This window comes from Saccostrea cucullata, unplaced genomic scaffold (assembly GCF_032062105.1).
Source record: "Saccostrea cucullata isolate Sc308-1 unplaced genomic scaffold, CSIRO_AGI_Scuc_v1 ctg656, whole genome shotgun sequence".
In the NCBI taxonomy this organism is placed as follows: Eukaryota; Metazoa; Mollusca; class Bivalvia; order Ostreida; family Ostreidae; genus Saccostrea; species Saccostrea cuccullata.
Genome location: NW_026925270.1, coordinates 31,268 through 57,460, shown reverse-complemented (window position 1 = coordinate 57,460; position 26,193 = coordinate 31,268). Strand labels below are relative to the sequence as shown.

Genomic DNA, 26,193 nt, shown 5'->3' with positions numbered 1-26,193 from the left:
TGAATCTGTAAAAATATATATGTTTTTTATATTTAATATTTAAAGTTGCTCATCATTTACTATCGGAAAAACGACAGGTCCCCCTTTTTTTAAGAACATCGAATTTTACTTCTCGCATAAAAACGTACTCTGCACAGTTCGTATTTTATATTCTATAATTGAAAATTAATACATTTTTGAATATATGTGATGCATGTGTCTAACTAAAATTTATATTTTATGCAGCCAACATTTACTCGAGGAATTGAAGTTTAAAATGATATCGTTTTTGTTTGACATTTATCCGACTATAAGTTTTCCAAATATTCGCGACTATCGTCTCCATGCCTTTTCACGCATATCGAAGCAGTTTGATGATCAAGACTCATTTCCATAGTTTACTTTATATATTTCCCGGGCGACTATTGATGGTAACATCAATGTTTTCTTGTTTGTTTCTTTGTGCAAGATATTTGAAATTTACGGGTACAGAGTGGTAGCCATTAAACTGTTATATCTATCAAGAGCCATTTTAATTATAGCTTTTTAAATAAAAAATACGGACATTTAAATGTACATGAATATATTTATCAATAAAACGTATACTGAAAAGTCCAAAATCAATTTTCAAGTTGAACTTTCGTTTTTGCAATGATTAATTCAGCAGTGAGGCTAGTTTCTTTAATGGACTAGTTAAATAAATAAATGGACGTACCTTTTAAATGTAAGCATAAAAACAATATTTTATTCATTTTAAGGGGATTTTTTACGTCGAAAAGCAATTCAGTGATTCACTAAAGGTTCAGTTGAAATGGAAGACTGTAATTCTGTGTCACAAGACTATCATGTATAACTGGACACTGATAAAACTAAACCATCCACCCAATATAAAAGTTTGGTTATTCTACAAAATCAATGGATGCACTTGATTTAAAGCAATCAGTGTGGCATAAAAATTGTTTCTATGGGGGATGGATATTTATAAGTATACACAGTTACTAGTATTTCATATAGATATACTAAGAGAACCTACTCTTTAAGATATTATAATTTTCATAATTTTTAGAAAGTTTTTTCACTATTTAGTAAATCGCAAGCATTAGGGAAATGTACTGCATTCAGTCTTTTTAACCTTTATAAATGAAATGTCTCTTTTTTTTTAGTGTTTCAGGTGCAAACATGTCAATACATGCCAATGACATGCTTGTATTTCTGATATGGATCTGTTTATCATTGGGAAACCCAAAACAGTTTTATAATAAAGGTATGTAATCTATGTATGTAATCATTTGTCTTTGATGTATTATGTCCTACATTTATATTTTTTTATCAGTTACATAGCGTATCATAAGGTTTTGATTAATAGTATTTACACATGTTTTAGATTATTTTATAGATTAAAAAAATTATAGAACAACAAATGCTGAATTGATGTAAGAACCATTATGCTGTGTATGTTCATTTAAATATTTTATGAATAAAGTGCAATTCATTGACCTATATCGAATCCTTTTGGTGCATCACGGATCTTAAAAATTATAGTTATTGCTAAAGAGTTGGATACATTTCAAATACAGTTTGAATATTTGGCAATGTAAGTGTGCATCATCATAAAGGACCTTCCATACACTAAACCCTTATTTCTGACAAGTCATTATTCATTCATGTAGTTATGTTTTAATATAACTGCAGTGTAGCAACCTCTAATGATAAAACGCCGCTTAATGATACAAATAGCATTAAGTGTTGCAATTGCAACGCCTAATGCCATAAATTATTGCATTAATAGCTGACATTCTCAACCGCTAATGCTAAATCGCCGCCTAATGATAGAATTACATGTATATCATTAAGCGTCACAAATGCAGAGCAACATTGATGCTTAATGAAACAAGCAAATATCGACATATTCGACGCTTAATGATACACACTATTGTATCATTAAGCGTTGAGTTGCAACCTTTAATGATATAAAATTTATAAATGGTTGAAAAATTCTAAAGCTAAAGTTTGCACTAATGTCGAATGAAATTAACCCGATAAAATCAACTTAAAATTGAAACAGCAAGTTTGTCATTCTGATGCAGTTCACAAGGAGAAATTAACTTGCTTAATAAGTTAAAATTGTTTGTAAACATATTGCAACCAAATAGTCTTTTTTTTTATTGTGAAATTAAAATTGTTGAATGTATTTCCAGTCGGGATCATTTAATTTTCATCGGGTTAAGCTCAATTATAGCTATTTCTTTCAATCGAATCTTCTCGGGTCTTTCCGTCAGAGGTCGGATGTATTGACATCACCATTTCAATTTATACATCTTCCTGTTTATTCTGTGGTAAATTTTAGGTAATATCTTTAATTCAATAAAGATATTCAGTAAACTCCACACATAAGAAGTCTTCCAACATTTATTTAAAAGTTTGTGAAAATTGGGGTTGAGGGTTGTAATGGTGTCTAATAATAGGTTGCTTTTTCTGCTAGTCGGAAAGGCCTTAGGAATTTGGGAGTACAGGTAAATATAAAATATAAAACACGACAGCTGTTGTCATGTTGTATTTACTCTCAGTCACGTATTATGTTCAAGATTTAGAACATGACAACTTAATAAAATATGATTGTAAACTATTTCTTTCAAATGCAACGCTTAATGCTATTTGTATCATTAAGCGGCGTTTTATCATTAGAGGTTGCTACACTGCAGTTTTAGGGTCTATAGCATGATTTTATACCCGATGGGGTCAAAATTCACTGTGCCCGAACGATGAACTATAGTTTATGACAATTGTGCCGTTAAGGTACTGTGCGGGTTGCTACATTATCCTTATAACCAAATCATTCCCCAAAATCGCTTCGTCAACTGATACAATCTAGGAAATGTCAGGTCTACATTGACTAGCTCCAGAAAAGAGGAAATTCTCCAAATTGTGATTTAACAGAACTGTATCAGAAAATAGTATTGAGACTACCTTATAATGAACATTTTCATTTCATATATACCGGTATATACATGTATATAAGAACTAGTATCATTTTGGAAGTCCTCGATCATCATTTGACCTGGGTGGTCACGTGAATGCTTGTCTTTTCAATAATTTTTGCTCAGTTATAATCAGAGAGCTAGGAATTGTTCGATAATTATCACACTCATTTGAGTACCTGGGGTATGTATAAGTTTGAATGATTGAAAACAATATACGAGGGCTGTTCAATAAATAATGTCCTCGGTGCTCAGAAAGAAGCAAACGACGCTTTTCAATGATTTAGTCTTCATGGTTTTACTTATTAATCTCTTTTAATTCAAACACATGTCTGTAACATTTTTTATCCAATTTCTGATTGTTTTTAGAACTTATTTTTCGGTATGACCCTTAGTATACTGGAAAATGGCAGATCCAATGACTTTCTGGACTTGTTTTTTCCTTCTGAAAGGTGTTTTTTCAAGTTTGGAAATAGAAACAAGTCAAAAGGTCAAAGATCTGGCAAATATTGTTTTACTCTTCAGGGCATGCGGGTTTGGACGCTGTCATGAAGAAATTCAGTGTAGTGGATTCCTGATTCTGGGTCCCTGCTCTAATAAACCTTTCGATCTTTTTGCAAAAAAATTGCTCTCTAGACTCCGACAGATATTAAACTGTCTCCCTGAATACGAATTTGAACAACAATACTACTTATACCTAAGAAAATTGCATATAAATCTGTCTTTGTGCTCTTGCTTACCTTTGCTTTTGTCAGACCTTCGCAGTTTTTATCAAGTACATCTTATGGTAAATTTTGTTTTGATGATTTTAAGCAATAGATTCATGTTCCAATATCTGTTTAAATATAAAACAAACGTGGATAACTACAATTGCTGATATTTTAAAATAATTGTTAAGACTTTCGTACACGCTGTCGTTTTCACTCATTTTTCAAAATATAGGGTGACCTTTGAGTACCAAGCTTTTTTACTGTCAAACGTTTCTTAAAAACAGTGTAAATTACTCCCGATATGTTTATCAAATTTGCTATGTGTCTTAAAGTCAATCTTACATCATCAAATATAATTTGTTGAAATTTGGCAAACAGTACATGTACATAAGTTGTTATAATTTTTGTTGGCAAGGAGGGTACATATTTTTGATGCTCATTATATAATTTTTTATCATTGAAATCCAACTGCTCATTTGTCTATAAAACAGGCATCGGTTGCTGTAAATGACACATATTTCAGTGAATATTTCTTTGGGATTTTTAACAAGTTTTACAGTAGTTTTAATGTAGCCTTTATTTTCATTCTAGTTTACTGATTCTTTACCATTCATTTATAATGCAGTGTCTCGAATAGCCCTTGTTTCCCAGCTTCTCACGATGAAACTATGTGATGAAAAGTGGTCACATAAACTGTTATAAATTCAGTAAAGATTCAATAATGAGAGAAAGTCAAGTTTAATGTCATATGATATCTGTATTGTATGTCATACAGTTCAGGACATTATTTATTGAACAGCCCTCGTACATGTTATATGAACATGTTTGCTGTGTTTGAGGTAACGGGCTTGACGTAACTGTTATCATATGTTGTAGCCAGTCCTTGTAACATTGTGCAATACCGCGGGGAAGTTCGAATCCCAAAAGGTAAAAATTAATATTATTTTAAATTTCAATAATTTAAAATCTATATATTTATACTTATTAATGGACATGTCCTCATAAATGAGTAGCTGCAGAACTGTAGCGTTTTGGTTTTATATATTTGTCTTTGACCATAACCAATAACGCTACGGTTCTACAGCTAATTTTATAAATGAATTGCTTGTTGGCTTGTTTATTACGCATGTCAGCAGAAGTTACATGTCAATACATGCATGTACATAGTTGAATCATAGACCTAAATTTCTGGCATGGTGTTTGTGGCATATCTCTGTCCCTTGTATGTAAGACAAATTATATTTACATGCTAGAAAAGCATGTCAACATATAAAATAATTATGTTTACATGCAAACTATTTATGTCTAAATGTATAATGTACCTATATCTTTATATAACCTGTCGTTAAACTTTTGTCCTATTTCCTTAAGGGGGACCTATATCGTTCTACCTCAAAGCAGTCAGTATCTGACACATTCGTTCAAGATGCAGCATAAATATGTTAACATGCTACTTATATATGTCAACGTGCGAGATAACTATGAAGACAGGTTACTTGTTTAAGTCAACATCCAAATCATTTTATGTAGACCTACAACTTATTTATGTCATCATGCGAGAAATTTATGTTGACTTACAAGTTAATATTGTTAACACGATTTAAGTATGCTGTATGCTGGGCAAGTATGGGGTTAATTACTTAAAAAGTAATCAACTTAAATTTTACGTTGACTTTTTCTTCAATTAAGGAGGTCGCCTGGGGTTTCCATTGCGCAATATACCGCACATCATAGTAAAATGAAGCGTATATGCTTTTTTTAAAGCAATTAAGTAACCACTGAGAGTTAGCATGCTAAGTGTAAATTATACTGTATTTCATGGCCTCTGGTTTAGAACATGAACCAAATTCAATTGTTGGAAAGTTGTTACATAATACCCATGTGACCTATAAGGCCCGTAGGCCTCTTGTTTAAAATATATATTTCCATTTCTTATTTTTTTTCCCCTGTGATAACTCTTTGAAAATTAGCGGAGTTGATTTCGTGATAATTCTACTGGAATGTAAATTAGGAAGGTCGATAGGTCATGAGCTAAGGAGGCCTAATATGCATGCAAATCTCGTGCGCATCTGTCTCTGTGTCTGACGCTAAGGAGGCCAAATATGCATGTAAATCTCGTGCGTCTGCCTTTGTGTTTGACGTCAGTGGACGAGGACTATTGAAAGTGGCATGGGATTCTTCGTGTAATTTAAACCTATGTCTACATTTTTAAAGTATAATTCTACAATTCTATTTCACAATGAAATGGAAATATAAGGAATCACTGTCTAGTTAGGATAGTATGCCAGGGACATCAACGATAGTTGAAAACGTGGGATAATTTATGCATAACAGTCTTTGCCTGTTATGCGAATTATCCCACGTTACCCACTATCGTTGATGCCCTGGCATACTATAATAACTAGACAGTGATTCCTTAATATCATATTTATAAAGACATGCACTTCATACAAGTATACCATATGATAGGATTGCACATGTAACCAAATTGTGGTCTATCATGCTATATATGTTCGTTACATATATAAGGATATAATAAAGAGTAAAAGCAATAAAACTAAAAGCATATAAAACAGCTTTAAATTAAAATCTTTCCTCTTTATATACAGTTCCAGATTTCCTCTCAAACCGAACACAAACAAATTTGTGCAGAGGACCTGACAATGCAGGTACGATATGAATAAAAATGTAAAAGGGAAGGGATCCAGGCATCGGGATGCAATTATCACTAAAATTTCAAGATATTTTCTGCTTACAATGACACTTAGAGTTTAGGTCAGATAATAAGAGGAATTTTATTTACCATATTGAGTTTGAAATTTTCATATAACATTACAAGTGAATTCAGAGAATGTATGTCCGTCGCTTAAAGAAAAAGAAATTAATCGTATAAAATCATTGCAGAACTTAAATTGTGAGATTTTGAGAAGTGGAAGTTAAAATACACACAGAGAGAATGTATTCATGAACTACTTTGACATTTTCTTTGCAAAAGTCTTCTCGTGATATCGCGCGGAAACGAGTGTTACGGTACATGTACATAGAAATACATAATTGTGTATACATCTAGACGGACAGACTGACGGACGGATCGCAATTAATATCCACACTTTCAGTGAAGATCGGTGGAGGGGGCAAAAAGGAATCTAATGCATTTGCACTAAGTATATATAGAATAAATGTTTCTTTAATTGAAATTGTTAAATTGAAAAAAAAAGAAGTTTTATTTCATTTAAAGGGCTTATTGAAAGGATCAAGTTTACATTGTGAACGTGCAAAAATGTATTGATCAAACACGTCATGAATCATACACTTGTGTGTTCCAGATAAAATAGGTTCTTTTCATTATATTTCCATATAAAATGCTAGAGAAATATATATAAGTCATGACATTATACCAAAAATTTGAGAAAATATTAACATCAACCTGTGTCCAAGCACCTCAGAAATAAGATTTGTTATTTACAGGGCGGGATCAGTTGTGGTGTGGTGGAGATTTTATACTTCCTGAGTGCGTCTGCACTTACCACCATGTAGCTAATGAAGAATATCACGATTATACAGCGTGTAGGAATAATGACCAGATGGACAGTATAAAACATATGAATTGTTAGTCTCTTTGTTATACAAATGAAAATATATATGTTTTACAATTCTCCCCTTAAAAAAAAATTAACTGTTATATAGTCTCCACGGAAGCGTATTAGTGCCACATAATATTTTTTTTTTCAAAGCTGGTAATTCCAACTTTAATCTTGGCTTTTTCAACTTAAAAGTAGATTTTTCCAACTTTAAAATTGGTATTTCCAACTTTAATCTTGGCTTTTCCAACTTAAAAGTTGATTTTTTCCAACTTTAAAATTGGCAATTCCAACTTTAATCTTGGCTTTTCCCAAAATTAAAAAAACTTGACTTTTCCTGCTTTGATCTTGCCTTTTCCAACTTTAAAGTTTGGCTTTTCCAACTTCAAATTTGTTTTTTATTTTAACTTTAATTTTGGCCTTTTCAATTTAAATTGAGCTTTTCTAGCCCTTTTCCTTGACTAATATGCTTCCGTACTTTTCCTTGCCTCACTATAGAGAAACCAATTTAAGTCATCTAAACAAAGTAAGTTTTACAAATTGAAGTGTAATATTTTCAGTTCATGATTTTGTAACAGAAAGTCTAGAAGTCGGCCATGTTTTATTGCAAACTGGAACAATTTACTGAGAAATATTCATCTTCATTGTTCATATTTACTATATTGGACAATGAAAACTTTCTTCATTACAGGTGAGCAGTGTAAAGACTACAGTGTGGATTATAGTGGTCCTTGTTTAAACGGAGGGACAATTAATTGTGGCCCTGACATTTTAGCGGCTGACGCCAAATGTTCATGTCTCCCTGATTTTTCTGGGAGGTTTTGTGAATACCAGAATATAACAGTAAGCTATACATGCTCACTCTAACTGTAAACTACTTAACTGACCCAAACTTTCTAAACCTCTGAAAAAAATTGAATTTACTTGTGATCACTTTTCTCCGTAAAATTGGAACAAATTAACGATCTCACTTTAAATCAAATAAAAGTATTTCAAAACTGAACATTTAAACCAAGTTTTAGTTAATAACATAATTTTTTTTATTTAGGAATACAGAAAATGCCAAAGTGGTCTTCCAGCATCAAATCTTTCAGATTGTAATAAAACCACAGTCCAGAATCAGACGTGTCAAATCTCCTTAGGGGGTACTGTCTTTGTGTGTTCGGGCATTGCCACAGGTATAGAGGCAGAGCAGGCTTACTACATAAAAGTTTCATGATTTTTAAAGCCTAATTGCATACTGTATGAAATATTTTCAGATGGAGAATATGGTCAATGCCAGCCTAATCCAGAATACACAGAAATCACTACTTATCGTGCACCAGCACAATTGACAAACTCCTGCAATAAAATTGAGGAAACCTTACGAACATGCGTGTCTTCCATTATTTTACTGTTTCTGCTTTGTGGAAATTTCATATGAGATTCCCGCCCAACTGAGACGTTTGCAATACAATGCATACTTGAATTGAATTGTACAATTCAAGCATTTTAAATACAACACTGTACGATCATACTATGCTTTAGACTTTTTCTCATTGGAAAATGTCAAGCTTTGTATTTCTTTTGTCTCATCTAAAGGATAAAGGACACACACATTTCCCTGCCAAAGTTTTGTCTCTGGTCTCTGGCGATGAAGATAAAGGATAGAAAAAATCTACCCCAAGTCAAAATAAATTCCGGTATTTAATTTAAAAACAAAACAAAACTACAGCTAGTTATATCTAAGTCTTGTAACAGAATGTGAAACTTTGAAGACTTTATTTACAACTTTTTACAAGGTAGAAGTATAAATACCCAGTTCTGGCACGTCCATCCAAAGCTCTTAATCTTGTTCATACAAGATCTTGTGAAAAATTATCACTTCTTTCCACATGTTCCATTCTATTACTGTTGCCTTTCCTTTTAGTGATATTGTATATGTGAATGCCAAATTTATTTGTGGCCTAGTGACATTATTACATCATGAAAAAAAAAAATGTTTTGGTACATGTACATGTGGATTTTAAGTCAAATAAAAGATCTCTAAACACCAACTTTGCATTTGTTTTACTTTTATACTTACATTGCCATTTTTGACTGGTATAAAAATAAGAATATTGATGTTAAACAGAAAAAGAAAAAATCAAAATAAGATTTCAAGTAAGGACATAAATACATAGCAATTGTTCTTTCACAATTTGTTCATCATAATCATCCAACATAACTTGACAATTGTAAAATGTGAATGCAAATGCTTATATGCATGCGTCATTTGTACACTTGCAATTTGCCAACTTGTGACATGTAAAATATACTTATTTTTAAGCAAGAAATCTATCATGAGCTAATAAAAGATGAGGAAATATCAACACAAACACTCTATATCTTAAGAAAATCTTTATTGAAGCTATTCTGTTTACATGATAAGATTTTTTTTGTTAATGGTCCATGATCACTAGGAGATTCAAAGTCTATTACATTTAAGCTATGCAACCAACGCACAACATAAGCCACCTTAAACAAAGTTGGAAAGTGGGTAGTAAAAAGAGAGGGATTAAATGCACCTAAAGAGTTCACAACTGCTAATTGACAAACATGGACTTGGTGAAGTCCACAAAGTCGTAACTGTCTGGGATTTGTCGCCCTGACTTGTCTATATAAGGCCTCATCCTGGCTATACAGTAGTCCGCTTGCTCCTTTGTCAGGTTCTGAAATTCAACACAATACATTTTGTTGAAACTTAATTCAAAATCGTAATTTTTTTATTATAACATTCATAAAATTCTTGTTTTGACAAAACATAACCTTTCTCTTTATATATCATTTGCAATCTTGTAAAAGAATCTAACATTATATCACACAAAAAAGGGATTTTATTTGAAATAAATCAAGATAAACATTATGTGATATTTACCGCATAAAGTTCCTGTGCTGTAATGTATGGTTTGTCTCCAGAAGTAAGAGCTCGGAAGGCTTGTTCCACATCAGAGCTGGACTGAACATTCTCTGTCTCCCGACTTATCATAAAAGCCATATACTCTTGTAAGGACACATGTCCATCCCTGTCAGAGAAACGTTTAGAACTGCATGAATCATGCACAGAACAACAACTTAAAGATTACATTGTCAATAATTGAAAGTCCTTTATAGGTAATCCTTCAATGACTCAGTCTATTGTTTATCATTCCATTCTTCACAGTGCAGCCACTTGCACATGTTCTGATGATATAAAAGAATTTGAGCTGTTTGCTAGTACTTCTTCTATAAACAAGATTTGTGCTGTTTACTGGAATTTCTTATAAGAATAGAATTTGAGCTGTTTACTAGTACTTCTTCTATAAATAGAATATTTGGTGTATAGTTTACCTGTTGGGATCCACCATGTCCAGGATGGCCTGGAACTCTGGGTCCACCTGTCCCTCCTCCACTACAGGGAGGTCATACCCCAGGGCTCGCAGACACGATTTAAACTCCTGATGGTCCAGTTTACCAGACTTGTCCTTGTCAAAGTGCCTGTTAAAATAACGTTTCAGTGTTATACTTTCAATACAAACACAGCATTTCACAAATTGCACTTCCATAAAAAATATTATGTTAGCTTCTAATATAAAGATTCTTATTTTTCTATTTTGAAAAGTCATACATGCAAATAAACCACTACAAATACAGATTGATCCCATTAAGACAAAAGATTTGCTTTTAATATTCATGCAGGTAATTTTATGATTTAGAAATAAACCAAGTTGTTATCATAACACTTACTTGAACATCATGGAGAACTCTCGGAGTGCATCCTCGGACACACCGCTGCGGTTCCTGGCCTGGATCTGTTGCTCTAGATTGTGCTGCATCCTCATTCCCAACTGATCCAGTTGATCCCACTGCTGAGCTAATCCCACTGTGCTGTGCTCAGTGTACCTACAATGACAGACAAATAGGTAATCAGTGATGAAGTTTGTGTATCACACAGGAATTCTTTACTTTCTTCATAGAGTGATTAATGTCTAAATGGGGGAATTGCCAGTAGATTTAATCAGTGTATACCTGTTATCCAGAATGAGACGTTCCTCCATAGCAGCACCAAGGTCTTCTATCTTCTTCAGCTGACCCTTCTGGGACCTGACTTCTTGAGCCTTTTGCTGAACACAGAAAAAAATTATCAAGTTCTTGCTCCACAATCTAAGCTTTTAAATAAGAATTGATTTAAACATGTACAATACCTTGGTGGCCTCCAGCTGATCTTCTAGTGTTCCAGATCCCTCCATCATGGCAGCTCTGTAATTGACAAGTAGAAATTAGTGAACAGTCATTTCTATCAGTTTTGTTTTTTGTTTAAGTTTCTAAGTTCCCTTAATTAAATGCTTGAAAATATATGAAATATATGCGCATTAACATCATTTAAACTTGCGATAGAAAATGTGTGTATATCTGTCTAAATGCTATTTCAGTGGGTGGGTCAGCTTTTGTAAGTGGTGTTAGGATTGTATTCATACTCTATATCTGTAAATTTGACAATGGACCACAATGCTAGTCCTCAAATTCCAGCAGTTGTTTAGATTGTTAGTAAAACTATGACAAACATGTACTGAAAACAAAAGAAGTCCATTTTAACTGCTATTTTAACAAAGGACCTGAAACACATGTTTGAATGTTGCCACAATGCAGTCATCAGAGCTCATCTTTTGCAGGCATGTTAATATATCACTGTTAAAGGAAAATTTTACTACTTGGTACACAACAAAATCAGGGCCAGAAAAATCTTTTTTTCAGCTCTCTTTGGAAATTTTCAAAAATATCATGCTTTTAAATTCTATTTTTCATGTTCAAAATATTAACTTTTTTGTTGAAGGAAAGCCTATGAACAATATGTTAACACAGCATTCATTCTCTTTTTGCAGTAGTTAAGAAACAATACAGTTGACTATATATGATCACTGTGTGTCATAGCAACATTTGGGACTTTCAGAGCAAACAGCATTGGGAACAAGACATGCTGAAATAGATAAATAATAACCCTTCCAACAGCCACATTCTGAATGGTGAAGTAGTGACAGTGTCAAATACAGGTACATGGAAAGAAAAAGTACATATTTTGTTACACAGAATTCTCCCCAAAATACAAGAAACATAAAAATAACATCATATTTGTGAAGAGTATTATTACATGTACGGTATATTTTTTTTCATAAAATGAAACATTTTTAAACGTATGAGACAAAACAAAATATTATTCTGTTTCTCATTCATAGCCTTACACCTGTATTATAAGTGTAGTGTAACACCTGTACTGACCTAGTTTCTGTGAGCCAGGTGTGGAAGGCGTTAGCGGCCTGAGCGAACTGCTTCCTCAGCTGATCGTTCTCCTCCTGTCTCTGTTGTTCTCGGCTCAATTCTACGTCCCTCTCCTACAACATTCAAACAACACATTACATTCTACAACTTCTTCCTCACAGTACACAACAATCAATTCCTGTTAAACCACATGCATTCTGTATCACATTGTACACTTGTATTTCAGCAGTAGGTAGATTTTCTTACCTTGATGATCCTCTGTAGGTTTTTCCATGTGTCCTCCAGGGCCTCCATGGTGAACCAGGTGTAGGGGTTAGTGCCCACCTGGAAGCTCTGAATCTGTTTGTCAAGGGCAGCCAGCTGATTAAAGTCTGCCTGAGCCGCACTCAGGGACGCCTTAAACTGGTCGTGGTTCTCCCTCAGGTACTGTAAAAAGATTTATTATTAGTAAACCCAAATTTCTTCTCCAAATATGCATACCTGCAGTTAGACCAGTTTATTTTCAAAACAATGTATACCATGTCATGAAGTCTCAAGATTTGTATAAATGAAAAGTAATGCAGAGAAAAGGTTCCTTTATCATCTATTTATGTTTAAACTAACGATGAAATCATAGAACAAAGTACACCAAAACTTGTTTAGTGCGAACACGGATATTGCGAATTCATGGATATAACGAAGTTATTTTGGATCGCCAGCCATATAAATTTAACAAATTCCTTATATGGATATAACAAATTAAGATATAGCGAATTAATTTCATAGGTCCTATTGACTTCGTTATAAGCAAGTTTTACTGTAGGGGATGAAGATATTGCTAGAATTACCTTTATTTCTTCCACTGAATTACACCTCACAGTATCAGTTAAATCTTCCTCTGCATTCTCAAACCAGCTGTTAAATGCTGATGCCTTCTTGGCGAAAGTCAGATACAAATCCTCAATCTGTCTGTATTTATCCTGAAGGCGCAGCAGTCGCTGTTTTCTTCCGTCTGAGTCGTTGAGAAGTTTCTGCCAGCGCTCCATTACGTCGTTGTAACGTTTCTGGATGGCTGGGGTCTGGGCATGTTGGGCTTGGATCAGCTGATCTTTAAGGGAAGTAATGGTCTGGATACCCTCCTTCTCGAAAGCTTGAAGACCAGCATCGAAAGTTTCCTATGTGATACAAAAACATGCAATTAGACTTACTTTAATTGGACTTTTTCCAAATCGTAGGATGTACATACTTTTATTCCAGCAATTACATGTATTCTGACTTTTTATTTGCAACATCTCTATAGATTTTAAGGGTAGAGCATTTACATGTACTTATAATATGCTGTATTTCTCACAATAGTTCATTTATGGTTACCTGTTTTGTGAGCAGTGTCTGTACTGATGACAGATCCCGCCCGTAATCCTCGGACCTGACTTGAGTCTCTTTATCTGCAATCCAGCTCTCCACCACATCCGTCTTCCACAGGAACTGTAGGAAGGCGGAATTATCCACCAGGCCATCCTGTCGCCTCTTGGCAGCATCATTCAATGCATCCAGTTTTTCCTGCAGGCCCTTAATCCTTTGTTCAATGCTATCTTTGTTGTGGTTTCCCTAAAGAACAGAAAAAAAACTGCTTTGAAGACTTTTGATCCATTCCTTGCACTAGATTCAAAGCAAGCAATGAAATTTTTATTTGGTAATTTATAAACTTCATAAACTTTGTCAATTCTTATAAAAAGAGATAATAATCATTATGGTGTGAAGAGAAGTATCTGACCTCTGCTATGAGTTTCTCTCCCTCCTTCTTGATCTCGTTACACCTCTCCTTGTGGATGTGGAAGTCGGTCTCGAACACCTCGTGTTTCTTCAGCAGCCCCTGGACGGCGGCCATCGTGTCTCCGTAGTCACCACCACTCAGCAGGTGCTGCTTCTCTGCTATCCAGGCCTCCTCCTCTTCCACATTAGCACTGAACTGTTGGTAAGCATAGGACTCCTCCAACTTCTGACCTCTGTAACAGAGCACAGCCATTATACATCTAGGCAGTTTTTACCCCTTCTTCTTTTCACAAGTTTTATTATTTTCTTTTCATTTTTCATATACTAACAAAACTTTTCCAGAAGAATCCAACATTTGTACAAGTAATCAAGATATTTATGACAAAAATTAAAGGCTGCAATAAATGGTAATTTATCTTTAAAGTATCAATTCTTTTGTACCTGTTGGCAGTCATTTCTTTGAGCTCCTCCCAGCTGTCAGCTAGCTGTTTCAGTCTCTCTGTGATATCAGCCGTGTTGATGTCAGAGTCCTCAATAATCTTAGCTCCAGTCTCCTGTACAGCCTGCAAACACAGAATATCCTTATCACTCAAAATCATACAAAATAGCAATATAAGTATCATAACAATGTCTGTAGAAAACTGTACACAAATACTGAAACACTGAGAAATTATCTTACCTGTATGGCAGGTTCATGAGTAGTCAGCTCAGCTTCCAATCTCTTGTGTTTCTTCCTCAGATTCTGGACACTGGTCAGTTCTCTACCGTAGTCATCAGATCCCACCAACAACTTCTTCTCCCTACAGACAAATCAATTCAGTATTTCATCATGTCCAAAAAAAAAATGTAGCTCTCTTTTTACTAAACAAATATCAAGTAAATAATCTCTGTATGTTAAGTGATATTACTTGATCCAAGCTTCTTCATCGTCAATGTCCCTCAAGAATTGGTGCATCTTGTTGGCCTCATTCAGTCTGGTGCGGCGCTGGATGGCCAGTTCCTTGATCCTGAAATATTTAGAGTAGGATCATCAATTACAAAGGTACTTTACCAATACAGTTCATGTCTATGTAAATCACTGACATCTCTACACAACTGTTCGTAATCATTACTAACTTGTCATATCTCTCATTAATGGTCCTCTTCCTGACTTCAATACTCTCAGCATCCCAGACCTGGGCATCTACAAACTGATCTGCTTGGGTGTTCAGGTCTTTGATACGATCCTTTAAACAATCATCATTCATGGTTAAAAACCAAAAAACTTCAAAATTTAATTAAGGAATTCCTGAGGAGTCATTATTCCTAAGTCTACTGTACCTCATGGGCTGCAATATCAGCCTCCAGTAGTTGGTGTTTCTTCAGCAGATTTTGAACAGAAGCCAAGTCTTTCCCATATTCCTCTGATGAAAGCATTTGTTCAACCTACAAATAAGGAAATATATTTTTTCAGTAAGTTACCTTAAGATAAGCAAAAATAACTTCCTAAAGAAAAGAAAGTTTTATCAATACAATTCCAGAATCCCATACCTCTCCCAGCCAGAACTCCATGTCCTTGACGCCGGCGTTGTAGGTCTGCTGGCGGTTGGCCTCCTTCAGTTTGTCACTCTTCTCTGTGGACTTGGCCACCAGGGTCTCCCACTGGGAGGCGAGACTCTCCAGTCTGGCCTGTACAGCGTCCTCTGACCCTGCACACTGCTTCTGGTCAATCAGGGTCTGACCGGTGGCCAGCAGGGCCTGTAGTCGGTCAGCATTAGCCGCCAGTTCAGCCTCGAAAGCCTGGTGTTTCTGATGTTTACTCTGTAAGTCAACAGTAAAGAATTAAATGATGTTCTCCCTTAAACTGGCTTTGAAACTTGTTTACATAAAAATACTTCAACATATATTCTCCCTATAGGTAAAATCTCCACTTGAATTACCAACATTTTCAATACAAATCAAAATGTAAAGAACATGATCAATTTTCTGAATGATGAGAAAGTGTATCCATTTTATTGCCAAGTAATTTAAATGCATGCACATGTTAACAAATCTCTCATCTTTTTTCTTATAAGATCTGAACAGGTATGATAGATACCTGGATGTTAGTTGGGTCTTTGTACGACTCATCCATGGCGATCTGGAGTTTCTCCTGTAGCCAGTTCTCCATTTCGTCAGCGTCTCTGGAGAACTGTTGGAGTGTCTGGGCCTCTCCCAGCTTAGATCTGTTATCAATCAGAGCCTCCTTCAACTTAGCCCAGCGATCCAGCACCTGGTCTCTCTTGTCCTGAATGGCTTCACTGTCATAGTGTTCTCCATTGATCAGGAGGTCAGCAAAGGACTGCAGAGCTTGAATCTTCTCTTGCTGTAATTCACATAAAAAAAATTAAACACCTAAGCATCAGCAAAATTTCTGTGCATGTCCTTTAATTTCAGTAATGCTAATATCGTTTTGCACAATGTACCAATCTTAATATAGCGTAACAAGTATGTGAATTTTATTCTTCACAAACATTTGTATTGATGACAAAATTATTATCACTATGTATCTCCAACATTACCTGACTGCTGATGGCTCTGTCAAAGTCCTCATGTTTTTTGATCAGTGACTCCACATTGTCTCCGTCGACCTGGTCACCTGACAGGAAGGCCTCCCGAGACTGCATCCAGCTCTCCGCCTGCTCACAGTCACGGTAAAACAACTGTAGCTCCAAGCACTGGTCCAACTTCATCCTCCTGGCAATCCACGCTCTGAAAAAGCCAGAAAAAAATCATCAATGTACAGGGGTTATGTATTGTTTTAAGATAGTTTGGAAGTCAGTCAGTTTTGTTCTACAGGCTATGAAAGTGTTTTTAAAAGAGTTCTGGTATATACATAACATTTTTTTGACACAGTATAATTGTACAATCAGTATTTTTACTTTTTCCTTCTTTCAGATGTACAAACTAAATGCTTTGCCAGTAAGTTGTAGTTAAGAAATGTTAATTTGCTTACTGTTCGAGTTCTTCCCTGGCTTTAGCCAGCTCCTCTAGTTTGTTTCTGACGTCAGGGCTGGCATAGTGCTCATTCTGTAGAAGGTTCTGTCCAAACACCTCAAAGGCCTGGAAGGTGCCAGAGCGAGCGTCTATCTCGGTCCGGTGTTCCTATCAACGACAACAGACATTACAAACTGTGTTCACATTGTGACATTCATTATAACAAAAATACTCCGTCTTAATATCACTGTAAAAAACAAAATTAGAAACACAATTATTTATTAAGTCCAGATATGTATTAATACTAGCAAACCTTACGAATCTGAGAGTACAGATAACTGAAAATAGTACAATAGTATTTTATCTTATTAGATAATATTTGAATTAAGTTTCTGCATGGCCAGTATTTTAAAAATTATAATTTTTTTACAAAATTTTCCATGATGCTCAGGTCTGATTTTGAAGGCAACCATGCTGGGAGTAGAGGATAGAAAAAGTCAATTTAAAAGAACTTAGAGGGAGAGAGGATCTACATGTATCTATAGTCAGGTTTGTGTTAATTCTCCACATGCTCAATTAACCAACCGAAGCCTGTCATTTTTACTTTAGTATTAATGTAATGGGCTTATTAATATTACAGTATAAATTGTTGCTTATGTTTCAAACGGTGTGTAATTCAAGAAACTTTTATGCACTATATTTCATGTGGTGCAAGGTGATTTACAATAGATTACGTGTGCATGGAAACAACTTTTATTACGGGCACATTCCAAATACATCGTGACTGGTACATATTTACTTTGGGTGGGACACATTAATATTCACACATCATACATGTTATTTTCAGGGAATCACACTCCATTTTTATCACTATTTCATATAACAGTCACAAAAACAAAAGTCACAACCTTAGAATTCAATCACACAATCAGAATATTTTATTCTTTCCATTGAATACTTAAGGCAGAGAAAAAAATCTATCTAAGATTCTGCATTGTCTACTACAAAGGTTAATGATAGGCCACACACTTTGACACTGGATGCTGTTAGCCTCTGAAAAACAATTCAACGTATTAGTTTCTTCTACAGCAATCCGGCATTCCTTCTTGGTCAATCTGATAAAATTCAAGATGCAGGATAATGGGGTTTGAATAGAAAGGAGAATTACAATACACATATTATAATTTTATGTGTCGAATTCGCCTTCCCCAATAAACAAATTATTTGTTGGATGTTTGCAGAAGTGAATCCGGCAAAATACCAATTTTATTTTACTTCTCTATCTTCAACCCTAATTCTAAAACATCTTGCATCTCCTTTCTATTATAAGACCCCAAACACTGGTATTTCAAGTGCACCATGACAACATCTGATCTAGCCAATCGCGTGCGTTTGTCACCTCGTCCTCTGGTAGCCCCTCCTCCTCGCCCGGGAGCTGAGTGATGCCATAGTGACTTACAATCTCCGAACTAAACATCTGTAAAGGGGAGTAACTCTGTATTTCGCCCATTTCAACGGCCTGTAATGTCAGAAGCAAGCCTTGCCATTTGTTCTGATCACCCTTAAATCTAAATTTAGATTTGTTTTTTCTTTCTTTCCTTCCTTTTTAAAGGAAATTTTCTGATCTAGGTATTAGTGTTTTTGGAAACCAATGCCTGAGCAGAAATGCTCACATGAAAAGCTGAAAAAATTTTCTTTTTTTCCTTTCTCCAAAATGTTATATACAGTATCTGAACTGAAAAGATTTCAGCCATACTTTTAAAGCTGCTACTAGCCATTTCATTGCACATGGAACAAGACACCACATTGGACAATATCGAGAACAGGGGCAGACAATTCTACAAGGCTTACTGGTGACATCTTTGATTCACCAATCTACAATCAGTCTCACTCTAACAATTCTAAACCCTAATGTTCTATATACAACAGTAGTATTTTTTCATATATTTTTTAGTTCACAGACAAAAAAATATCAATTTTAGACACACTCTCACACCATTTATAGAAATACTATATTATGTCCTCACACTTTTACAGAAATACTATATCATTACTTCAACTTTTGTTATATCACACCAAAAGATGTTGAAAGTCCAGGAGAAATATTTTCATATGAATTCTAAAGTATGAAATAATCACCTCAAAACTAACTTAACAGACAAACACACAAACAAAAGAAAAGTAAGCAAGCTAAATTCTACAAAGCAGAGCAGAGAACTAAAATTCAGCAACAGACTTATCTAAATAAAACTTTATCCTGGATAACATATAGAATGACATCTTATTTTTCAACTGACAAAAACAATCAAAATTTAATTCCAGAAAATTAAAAATTATTAAACTTTCCATAACATTTTAATCTTCTTTATAAACCAAAATAGTTTTCAACAAATTAAAATAAAGTATTTAAGTTTTTGTTTCCAATAGCTATAGCACATAACAAATAATGAAATAATAAGAACTGAGTACGTAAAGCTAACGTGAAGCCACACGGTGGACATGCATGACTTACCTGGTGTCTCTCTAACAGAGCCTCGGCCCCCGTCACATCCTTAGCCAGCTCGTCTGACGACACCAAGGTCATCATGCTGTTAATCCACGAGGTCAGGTCCCTGTACAAGAAAAAGCATTTCTTGTTATCACAGTAAAAATAAACAAAGTACATGTAAATGATGCTGAGGATGCTGAAGTTTGAATCTTTATTCGAGTTAATTCAGTCTCACCTGTAATCACTTAAGAATCTTTGCAGGTCATAGCTATCCAGGAGTTTAGCCTTTCTGGCATCAGCCTAATTCCGAGAGAAAAGAGAATAAAATTTTCATTTAAAATATACAAATAATATTTTTATCTTTGATACACTCATTTTTTTTCTTGAACAACAAAAAAAAAAAATGGTGCATGCTTTCTAGTATTACAAAACACATGAAGTTTGAGGAACCAATAAAATCAGCTGTGACAAACCTTCTGTGTGAGGGTGTTCCATTGTTCGTTGATGTCTCTCTGGTGCTCGTAAATCTGTTCAGCCTGATCAGGGTGAGTCTGCATCAAACGCTTAGCGGACTCGTCCAAATCACGAACCTTCTCTCCGAGAGCCGACAAGTCACGCTCCAGAGCATCATGTTTACGCTGTAATGCCTGTACACTGGCCAGGTCATGACCGTAGTTATCACTGTTCAAAGTCTCATCTTTTTCATCGATCCAGTCCTTAGTCTCATCCACATCTCTGAAAACGGAAAAAAAGACACTATCAAACTTAAGGCAAATCAAAGAGAACTGACAGCTTGAATTAGTCAGCATGACCAGATACAGTTATAAAATGAATTCTGTTTTGTATGTGTTACCTGTGGAATCTCTGGACCTCGTGAGCACTTCCCAGGGACTCAGCTCTTGTTGCTGTTACAGCCTGAAGGTTCTCCCATCTATTGTTCAATGTCTGAAAAGGAAGTGCTTCATGAATAATCTTCATAGTTCAATCTCACACATAATAATTTTTTCCTAATAGTTAAGATTCAAGAGTAGCAAACACTGTACTAATTTTATTTTAATGTTTGATAATAAGACTTTACAGCAATCTGTTCTCTGATCTTCTCAGCAGCCTCGGTTCTTCCCATGGCAGTCAGTCTGTCTGCAATAGAGTTCAGTTCCTGCAGACGAGCCTCATTGGCCTTTAGATCCTAAAATAAAAACAACAAAATTTTAGGTAATCTTCAAGCTTGTAATCATGATTTATATTTCATAAAATTCTTATAAGTTCAAATTACATGTACATCTAAAATCATTATTCACAACATGGTCACTTTATGCAGAATTTTATCGAAAATCCAACCTTCTGGAAATCGTCGAATTTCTTCTGCATCTCCTCCACCTGTTCTAGATCCTCCCCGACTTCCTCCCCCACCAATGTGTTCTCTTTCTCCGTGATCCACGAGGCCAGTTCTGCGGCCTCACGCACCAGCTGGTACGCCTTACAGGACTCCGTCAGTTTCTCACGACGCTGGTTACCCTGGTCCAGGAGGTTAGCATACCTGTAAAAGGAACATCCAAAATTATTTATAGAATATCCATGTTTTTTCATTTTTTTTTCACAATTTTACAAGAGATAAATAAAACAAATGTACACACATACAAGGTAGGCAAAAAGCTGATATACTGCTAGATAAGAAACATAAAAAAAATATTTGTATAGATCTAAAGAAAAACGAAAAAGTATAAAAGAGCAAATCCTGAATAAGAATTGATATGCTACAAAAAAAAAAATTTAAAAGACTAGAGACCAGGGTTAAACAGTTAATGCATTGGAAAAATAAGTTCACATGATGATAGTCCTCTGAAAGTCAAAACTAGAGAAGAAAGTTCAGTCCTTGGGACTTAAGCAGATTTTTGCCAATAAGAAGACAAGATTTATATAATAGAAGTATCACTGACTTTTGTTTGTCAATTTTACTGAAACTCCAACATTCAGCCTCTTGTAGAAAAGTTCACAGAGAAAACAGTAATGAACAGAGATAATTAGTATTGATTTCTATTCTTGATGAAATCAATGATGAAAGATAATGTACAAGTATATTCATAACTCTGTATACAAGAGACACATACAAGCTGCATGACCTCTGAAATGTCTTTTACAAGGAATGTCCAACACAATAACTTACAATGGCTCCAAGTATTCACTGAAACAATATGCAACATGAACATGATGAAACATATTGAACGATTAAACCCGACTCCCAAATGAGATGCACTTAAGTGCTGAAATGTATATCTCCTTTCCAAAAACACAATAATAAATTGTCTTGATCAAAGAAAATGGACATTCTTAAATGTTTTTACTCAAATACTTATGAACATGTACATGTGTAAACATGATGAAATATGAAGATATTCATGCCACGACTGTATATACAAGTACACTGTATATGATCTGAATAAAATTAAAGCAGACTATTTAAGACCAAAATAATGTAAAAAAATAAAGACAGGTTTTAAAACAAAAAGAACAAGCAAGTTAGCATTACAAATTAAATATGGGATATTTGTGCATGATCAATTTTACACATGTCAATTGAAAACTGCAGCTGATGATAAACAATATAATGTAATAAATAGATAAATAGAAATGTAATCAAACAATATAATGTAATAAATGGCATAAAACAGGCCAGATTATGTACAAAGCATTACACAAAAAGCAGGACATTACATCAGAGCTAAATTTAGTGGAAAGCTTGAGGAAATTGGATGCAAATGTGTTACAAAAAATCAATGGGTTCTGAAGTGGAATTTCACAAGACATTTCATAAACAGTGATGTAACAAGCACTTCATAGTAGACTCATGATACAATGATATGCATATTGTGATAGTTCAATGTCAAAATGTTATGAAAGTGATGAGTTCTTTTGTATAAAGGACAATCTTGGTATAAAGTGGAAATATTTCATGGCAAAATTCTATATAAGGTGGTAGATTGATGTGACAAACAGTTAAAATGTTCAAAAGGATAAAAGGCTGATATACTAAACTTACATCAATTCTATTTTATCTCTGAAATATAATGGCAGGGATTTTCAAATTCTAAACTAGCGAAGCAAAATTTCTATTTGGAAGCTTGAAAACTGAACACTCAACTTCATAGATAATGCAAGAAAATTTTGATCAAATGTTCATTTTGACCATGATGACAAGGTCTACTAAGTAATATTCTCCTCATTGGTCTGAAACAAATAAACTACACAAACATACAGTAGTTATGTTGCAGCAAACTGACCAAACAGATAAGTGCATGTTTATTTACATGTATCTATTTTACAAATTATAAAATTAATTAAAATAAGGAAATTGTACAAAAGAAAAGAATCCAATGAATTTCCCACTCTGATCAATTTTGACATTCTCAAATATATCAGTTACCTCATCCTGTCAAGTCAATTAGTTAAGACAAAACAGACAAAAAAATGTACATCTAGACTTGCTCCATGCAGAACTTGACATGAGTTTAAGGGACTTACTGTGTTTCTATTTGGTTTTGTCGTACTGAGATGGTGAATTCATCCATCAGATTACTGCGGCTAGCAGAGAGACTGGGATCCAGCTTTTTGACGTAGGCAGCAGGGACAAAGCCTTGTCTATCATTCACTTCCACCTTCCACCAATCCTATATAAATATACATAATTCAAAAACCATGTTTTGTTTCATGATATTTTAACAGAAATTTTGTCTTACTTTTTTTTCGTTTTAATGTTGCATTTATTACACAATTTTCAACACAAGTTCTCAGGTATAAAATTCACCATAAAATGATATACTTTCACCAAAACTAGAAGTCCCTGTCGAGACTGAAGCTCTACTGGTTTGTTCTTAGAGCAAAGGAAGAGGAAAGTACTTAAGCAGTTGGGAATTGAAACTTTACACTAGCAAAAAAAGAGAATAATGATCCTTGAATAAGTCTCTTTATGTTCTTAGTGTAGTCTACTTGCATGCCACATTATATTATAATCAGACTAAAACTGTATTTGAAGTAGCATTTTGAGAGTAACAGAAATTGCTATTTTTATTAACCAAGTTAATGATGTTCATTGAAGTCAAAAATGGATATAAAGAATTATGTACCTTAGTGTAGTCTACTTGTGTGCCAAGTTATATTGAAATCATACCAAGACTGTCGGAGGAGTAGCATTTTGAAAGAATTTCACAGAAATTTCTTTTTTTTAGTAACAACGCCAATACCGTTCGTCAAAATCAAAAACCGATAAATAAAATTATGTATCTTAGTGTAGTCTACTGGTGTGCCAAGTTATATTGAAATCAGACCAAAACTGTAGGAGGAGTAGCATTTTGAAAGAATTTTACAGAAATTTCTATTTTAAGTAACAATGCCAACACTGTCAAATCAAAAACCAATACACAGAATTATGTATCTTAGTGTAGTCTACTTGTGTGCCAAGTTATATTGAAATCAGACCAAATTTGTAGGAGGAGTAGCATTTTGAAATAATTTCACAGGAATTTCTATTTTTAGTAACAACACCAAAATCAAAAACCGATACACAGAATTATGTATCTTAGTGTAGTCTACTTGTGTGCCAAGTTATATTGAAATCAGACCAAAACTGTAGGAGAAGTAGCATTTTGAAAGAATTTCACAGAAATTTCTATTTTTAGTAACACCGCCAACACCGTTCGTCGAAATCAAAAACCAATATACAGAATTATGTATCTTAGTGTAGTCTACTTGTGTGTCCAGTTATATTGAAATCAGAAGAAAACTGTAGGAGGAGTAGCATTTTGAAAGAATTTCACAGAAATTTCTATTTTTAGTAACAACGCCAACACCGTTCGTCGAAATCAAAAACCGATATACAGAATTATGTATCTTAGTGTAGTCTACTTGTGTGCCAAGTTATATTGAAATCAGACCAAAACTGTAGGAGGAGTAGCATTTTGAAAGAATTTCACAGAAATTTCTATTTTTAGTAACAACGCCAACACCGTTCGTCGAAATCAAAAACCGATATATAGAATTATGTATCTTAGTGTAGTCTACTTGTGTGCCAAGTTATATTGAAATCAGACCAATACTGTAGGAGGAGTAGCATTATGAAAGAATTTCACAGAAATTTCTATTTTTAGTAACAACGCCAACACCGTTCGTCGAAATCAAAAACCAATACACAGAATTATGTATCTTAGTGTAGTCTACTTATATGCCAAGTTTATTAAAATCAGATCAAAACTGTAGGAGGAGTAGCATTTTGAAAAATTGTTTACAGACAGACAGACGGACAGACAGCCGGACGCCGGACGCATTACTATCGCATAAGCTCTTCTGGTCTCTGACCAGTAGAGCTAAAAAAAAAACATAGCTGCATGTACATAAACCTCTTTCAAAACAAAAACATGTATTACATTTTATTTCTTAAATCACAACACCCACTAACCTTGTTAGTGCTGTTCAGCAGGGTCAGGACATCCCCTTTCTTCATGGAGACCTCCCTTGGTGATTTCTCACTGTAGTCATACAAGGCCATGACCTTCTCTGTCCCAAGGTCATCCACAACAGGGGCCTCTTGTTGCTAAAGAAACCATAAAACATCTTTTCAAAACAAGGTTCTACTCACTTGAGAGATTAACTTATGATTTTTTTTTTTGCTAAGTGAACAAATTCTGCTGGGCTATGAGAGTTACCTTGCAGGCTTGAGCCTGGTCTTGCAGGCCTTCAATCACAGTTCTGTAGGCCTCCAGGTCAGACATAAAGGCATCATGTTTCTTCAAGAGGGCCTGAATAAAACAGTCAAAAATCAAGACAATGACAGCTAATGTTGAAAGGGGTGAAATAACTCACATACATATAAATTTTTTCCATAGTTTCAATGATATCCTTAATTAATTTTAAATCAAAATGTACTTCATATTAATGATATTGCACATTGAAAATTTACAAAAATGGAAAGCTTCTCCAACATATGACATACATGTAGCATATCAAGCGTAAATGAACAAATAAGTCAAAGCTCTTTTTTCCAGTGCTGTACCTCTGCCGAGTCTTCATCTTTTCCGTAGTCAGTGTTAGCAGCGATGGGTTCCTTCTCCTTCATCCAGGACTCGGCTTCGTTAGCGTCGGCGAAGTACTGCTGGGCCTGGAGGGAGTCCTCCAAGTCCTGCTTCCTCTGTAGGGCCTTGTCCTACAATCAACACATCAGCAACTATAGCCATACCTATACTTGTAGCCTGTCTTACTAAACAACAGCTTTAATCCTCAACTTAATAAAGATTACTATCATTGTGACATCTTTTACATCATATCAAATACTGTAACAGTAGATATACATCGATCTTGTGGTGATGATAATATTCAAGTACATGTAGATGAAAGTAATCATATCATTTTCACAGTATTTGTTGTCTGCTTTCCTTCTTAAGAACGATTAAAAATTTGCTTGTGAGCCTTATTCACATTTTTAATAA

The 26,193-nt window shown here is 34.6% G+C and overlaps 2 protein-coding genes across 14 annotated transcripts in view; one reads left to right on the top strand and one right to left on the bottom strand.

Annotated features, from left to right (window-relative positions):
- Positions 1 to 601: 601 nt before the first annotated feature.
- Positions 602 to 9,284, top strand: LOC134268483 (neurogenic locus Notch protein-like). 2 transcript variants are annotated; one of them, XM_062750752.1, is made up of 8 exons: positions 602 to 703; positions 1,143 to 1,243; positions 4,544 to 4,594; positions 6,277 to 6,336; positions 7,136 to 7,276; positions 7,940 to 8,091; positions 8,297 to 8,426; positions 8,508 to 9,284. In XM_062750752.1, the coding sequence occupies exons 2-8, from the start codon at positions 1,159 to 1,161 to the stop codon at positions 8,669 to 8,671; spliced, it is 783 nt and encodes a 260-aa protein (XP_062606736.1). In that variant the 5' UTR covers positions 602 to 703; positions 1,143 to 1,158; the 3' UTR covers positions 8,672 to 9,284. The 2 variants fall into 2 exon arrangements, with proteins under 2 accessions (XP_062606736.1, XP_062606737.1); XM_062750753.1 differs by lacking the exon at positions 6,277 to 6,336.
- A 328-nt stretch (positions 9,285 to 9,612) lies between these two features.
- The window catches only part of LOC134268482 (spectrin alpha chain-like), a 32,145-nt gene continuing 15,564 nt past the window's right edge, over positions 9,613 to 26,193 (bottom strand). For 2 of the 12 annotated variants that reach the window (XM_062750739.1, XM_062750740.1), the window contains 34 exons: positions 25,761 to 25,910; positions 25,414 to 25,506; positions 25,167 to 25,301; positions 23,237 to 23,382; positions 22,755 to 22,772; positions 21,882 to 21,899; positions 21,056 to 21,254; positions 20,796 to 20,903; positions 20,571 to 20,662; positions 20,191 to 20,452; positions 19,953 to 20,017; positions 19,742 to 19,841; positions 18,629 to 18,748; positions 17,249 to 17,397; positions 16,815 to 17,004; positions 16,352 to 16,618; positions 15,805 to 16,074; positions 15,595 to 15,699; positions 15,391 to 15,500; positions 15,183 to 15,281; positions 14,954 to 15,074; positions 14,716 to 14,837; positions 14,276 to 14,507; positions 13,873 to 14,109; positions 13,350 to 13,676; positions 12,769 to 12,948; positions 12,523 to 12,635; positions 12,245 to 12,262; positions 11,451 to 11,505; positions 11,275 to 11,369; positions 10,993 to 11,148; positions 10,597 to 10,743; positions 10,145 to 10,292; positions 9,613 to 9,938 (listed from right to left, as the gene is read on the bottom strand). In XM_062750739.1, coding sequence (XP_062606723.1) covers positions 9,813 to 9,938; positions 10,145 to 10,292; positions 10,597 to 10,743; positions 10,993 to 11,148; positions 11,275 to 11,369; positions 11,451 to 11,505; positions 12,245 to 12,262; positions 12,523 to 12,635; positions 12,769 to 12,948; positions 13,350 to 13,676; positions 13,873 to 14,109; positions 14,276 to 14,507; positions 14,716 to 14,837; positions 14,954 to 15,074; positions 15,183 to 15,281; positions 15,391 to 15,500; positions 15,595 to 15,699; positions 15,805 to 16,074; positions 16,352 to 16,618; positions 16,815 to 17,004; positions 17,249 to 17,397; positions 18,629 to 18,748; positions 19,742 to 19,841; positions 19,953 to 20,017; positions 20,191 to 20,452; positions 20,571 to 20,662; positions 20,796 to 20,903; positions 21,056 to 21,254; positions 21,882 to 21,899; positions 22,755 to 22,772; positions 23,237 to 23,382; positions 25,167 to 25,301; positions 25,414 to 25,506; positions 25,761 to 25,910 — 4,773 coding nt within the window. In that variant the 3' untranslated portion in view covers positions 9,613 to 9,812. The remainder of the gene's footprint in view (positions 9,939 to 10,144; positions 10,293 to 10,596; positions 10,744 to 10,992; positions 11,149 to 11,274; positions 11,370 to 11,450; positions 11,506 to 12,244; positions 12,263 to 12,522; positions 12,636 to 12,768; positions 12,949 to 13,349; positions 13,677 to 13,872; positions 14,110 to 14,275; positions 14,508 to 14,715; positions 14,838 to 14,953; positions 15,075 to 15,182; positions 15,282 to 15,390; positions 15,501 to 15,594; positions 15,700 to 15,804; positions 16,075 to 16,351; positions 16,619 to 16,814; positions 17,005 to 17,248; positions 17,398 to 18,628; positions 18,749 to 19,741; positions 19,842 to 19,952; positions 20,018 to 20,190; positions 20,453 to 20,570; positions 20,663 to 20,795; positions 20,904 to 21,055; positions 21,255 to 21,881; positions 21,900 to 22,754; positions 22,773 to 23,236; positions 23,383 to 25,166; positions 25,302 to 25,413; positions 25,507 to 25,760; positions 25,911 to 26,193) is intronic. The other 10 variants (XM_062750743.1, XM_062750746.1, XM_062750748.1 and 7 more) reach the window with 8 other exon arrangements.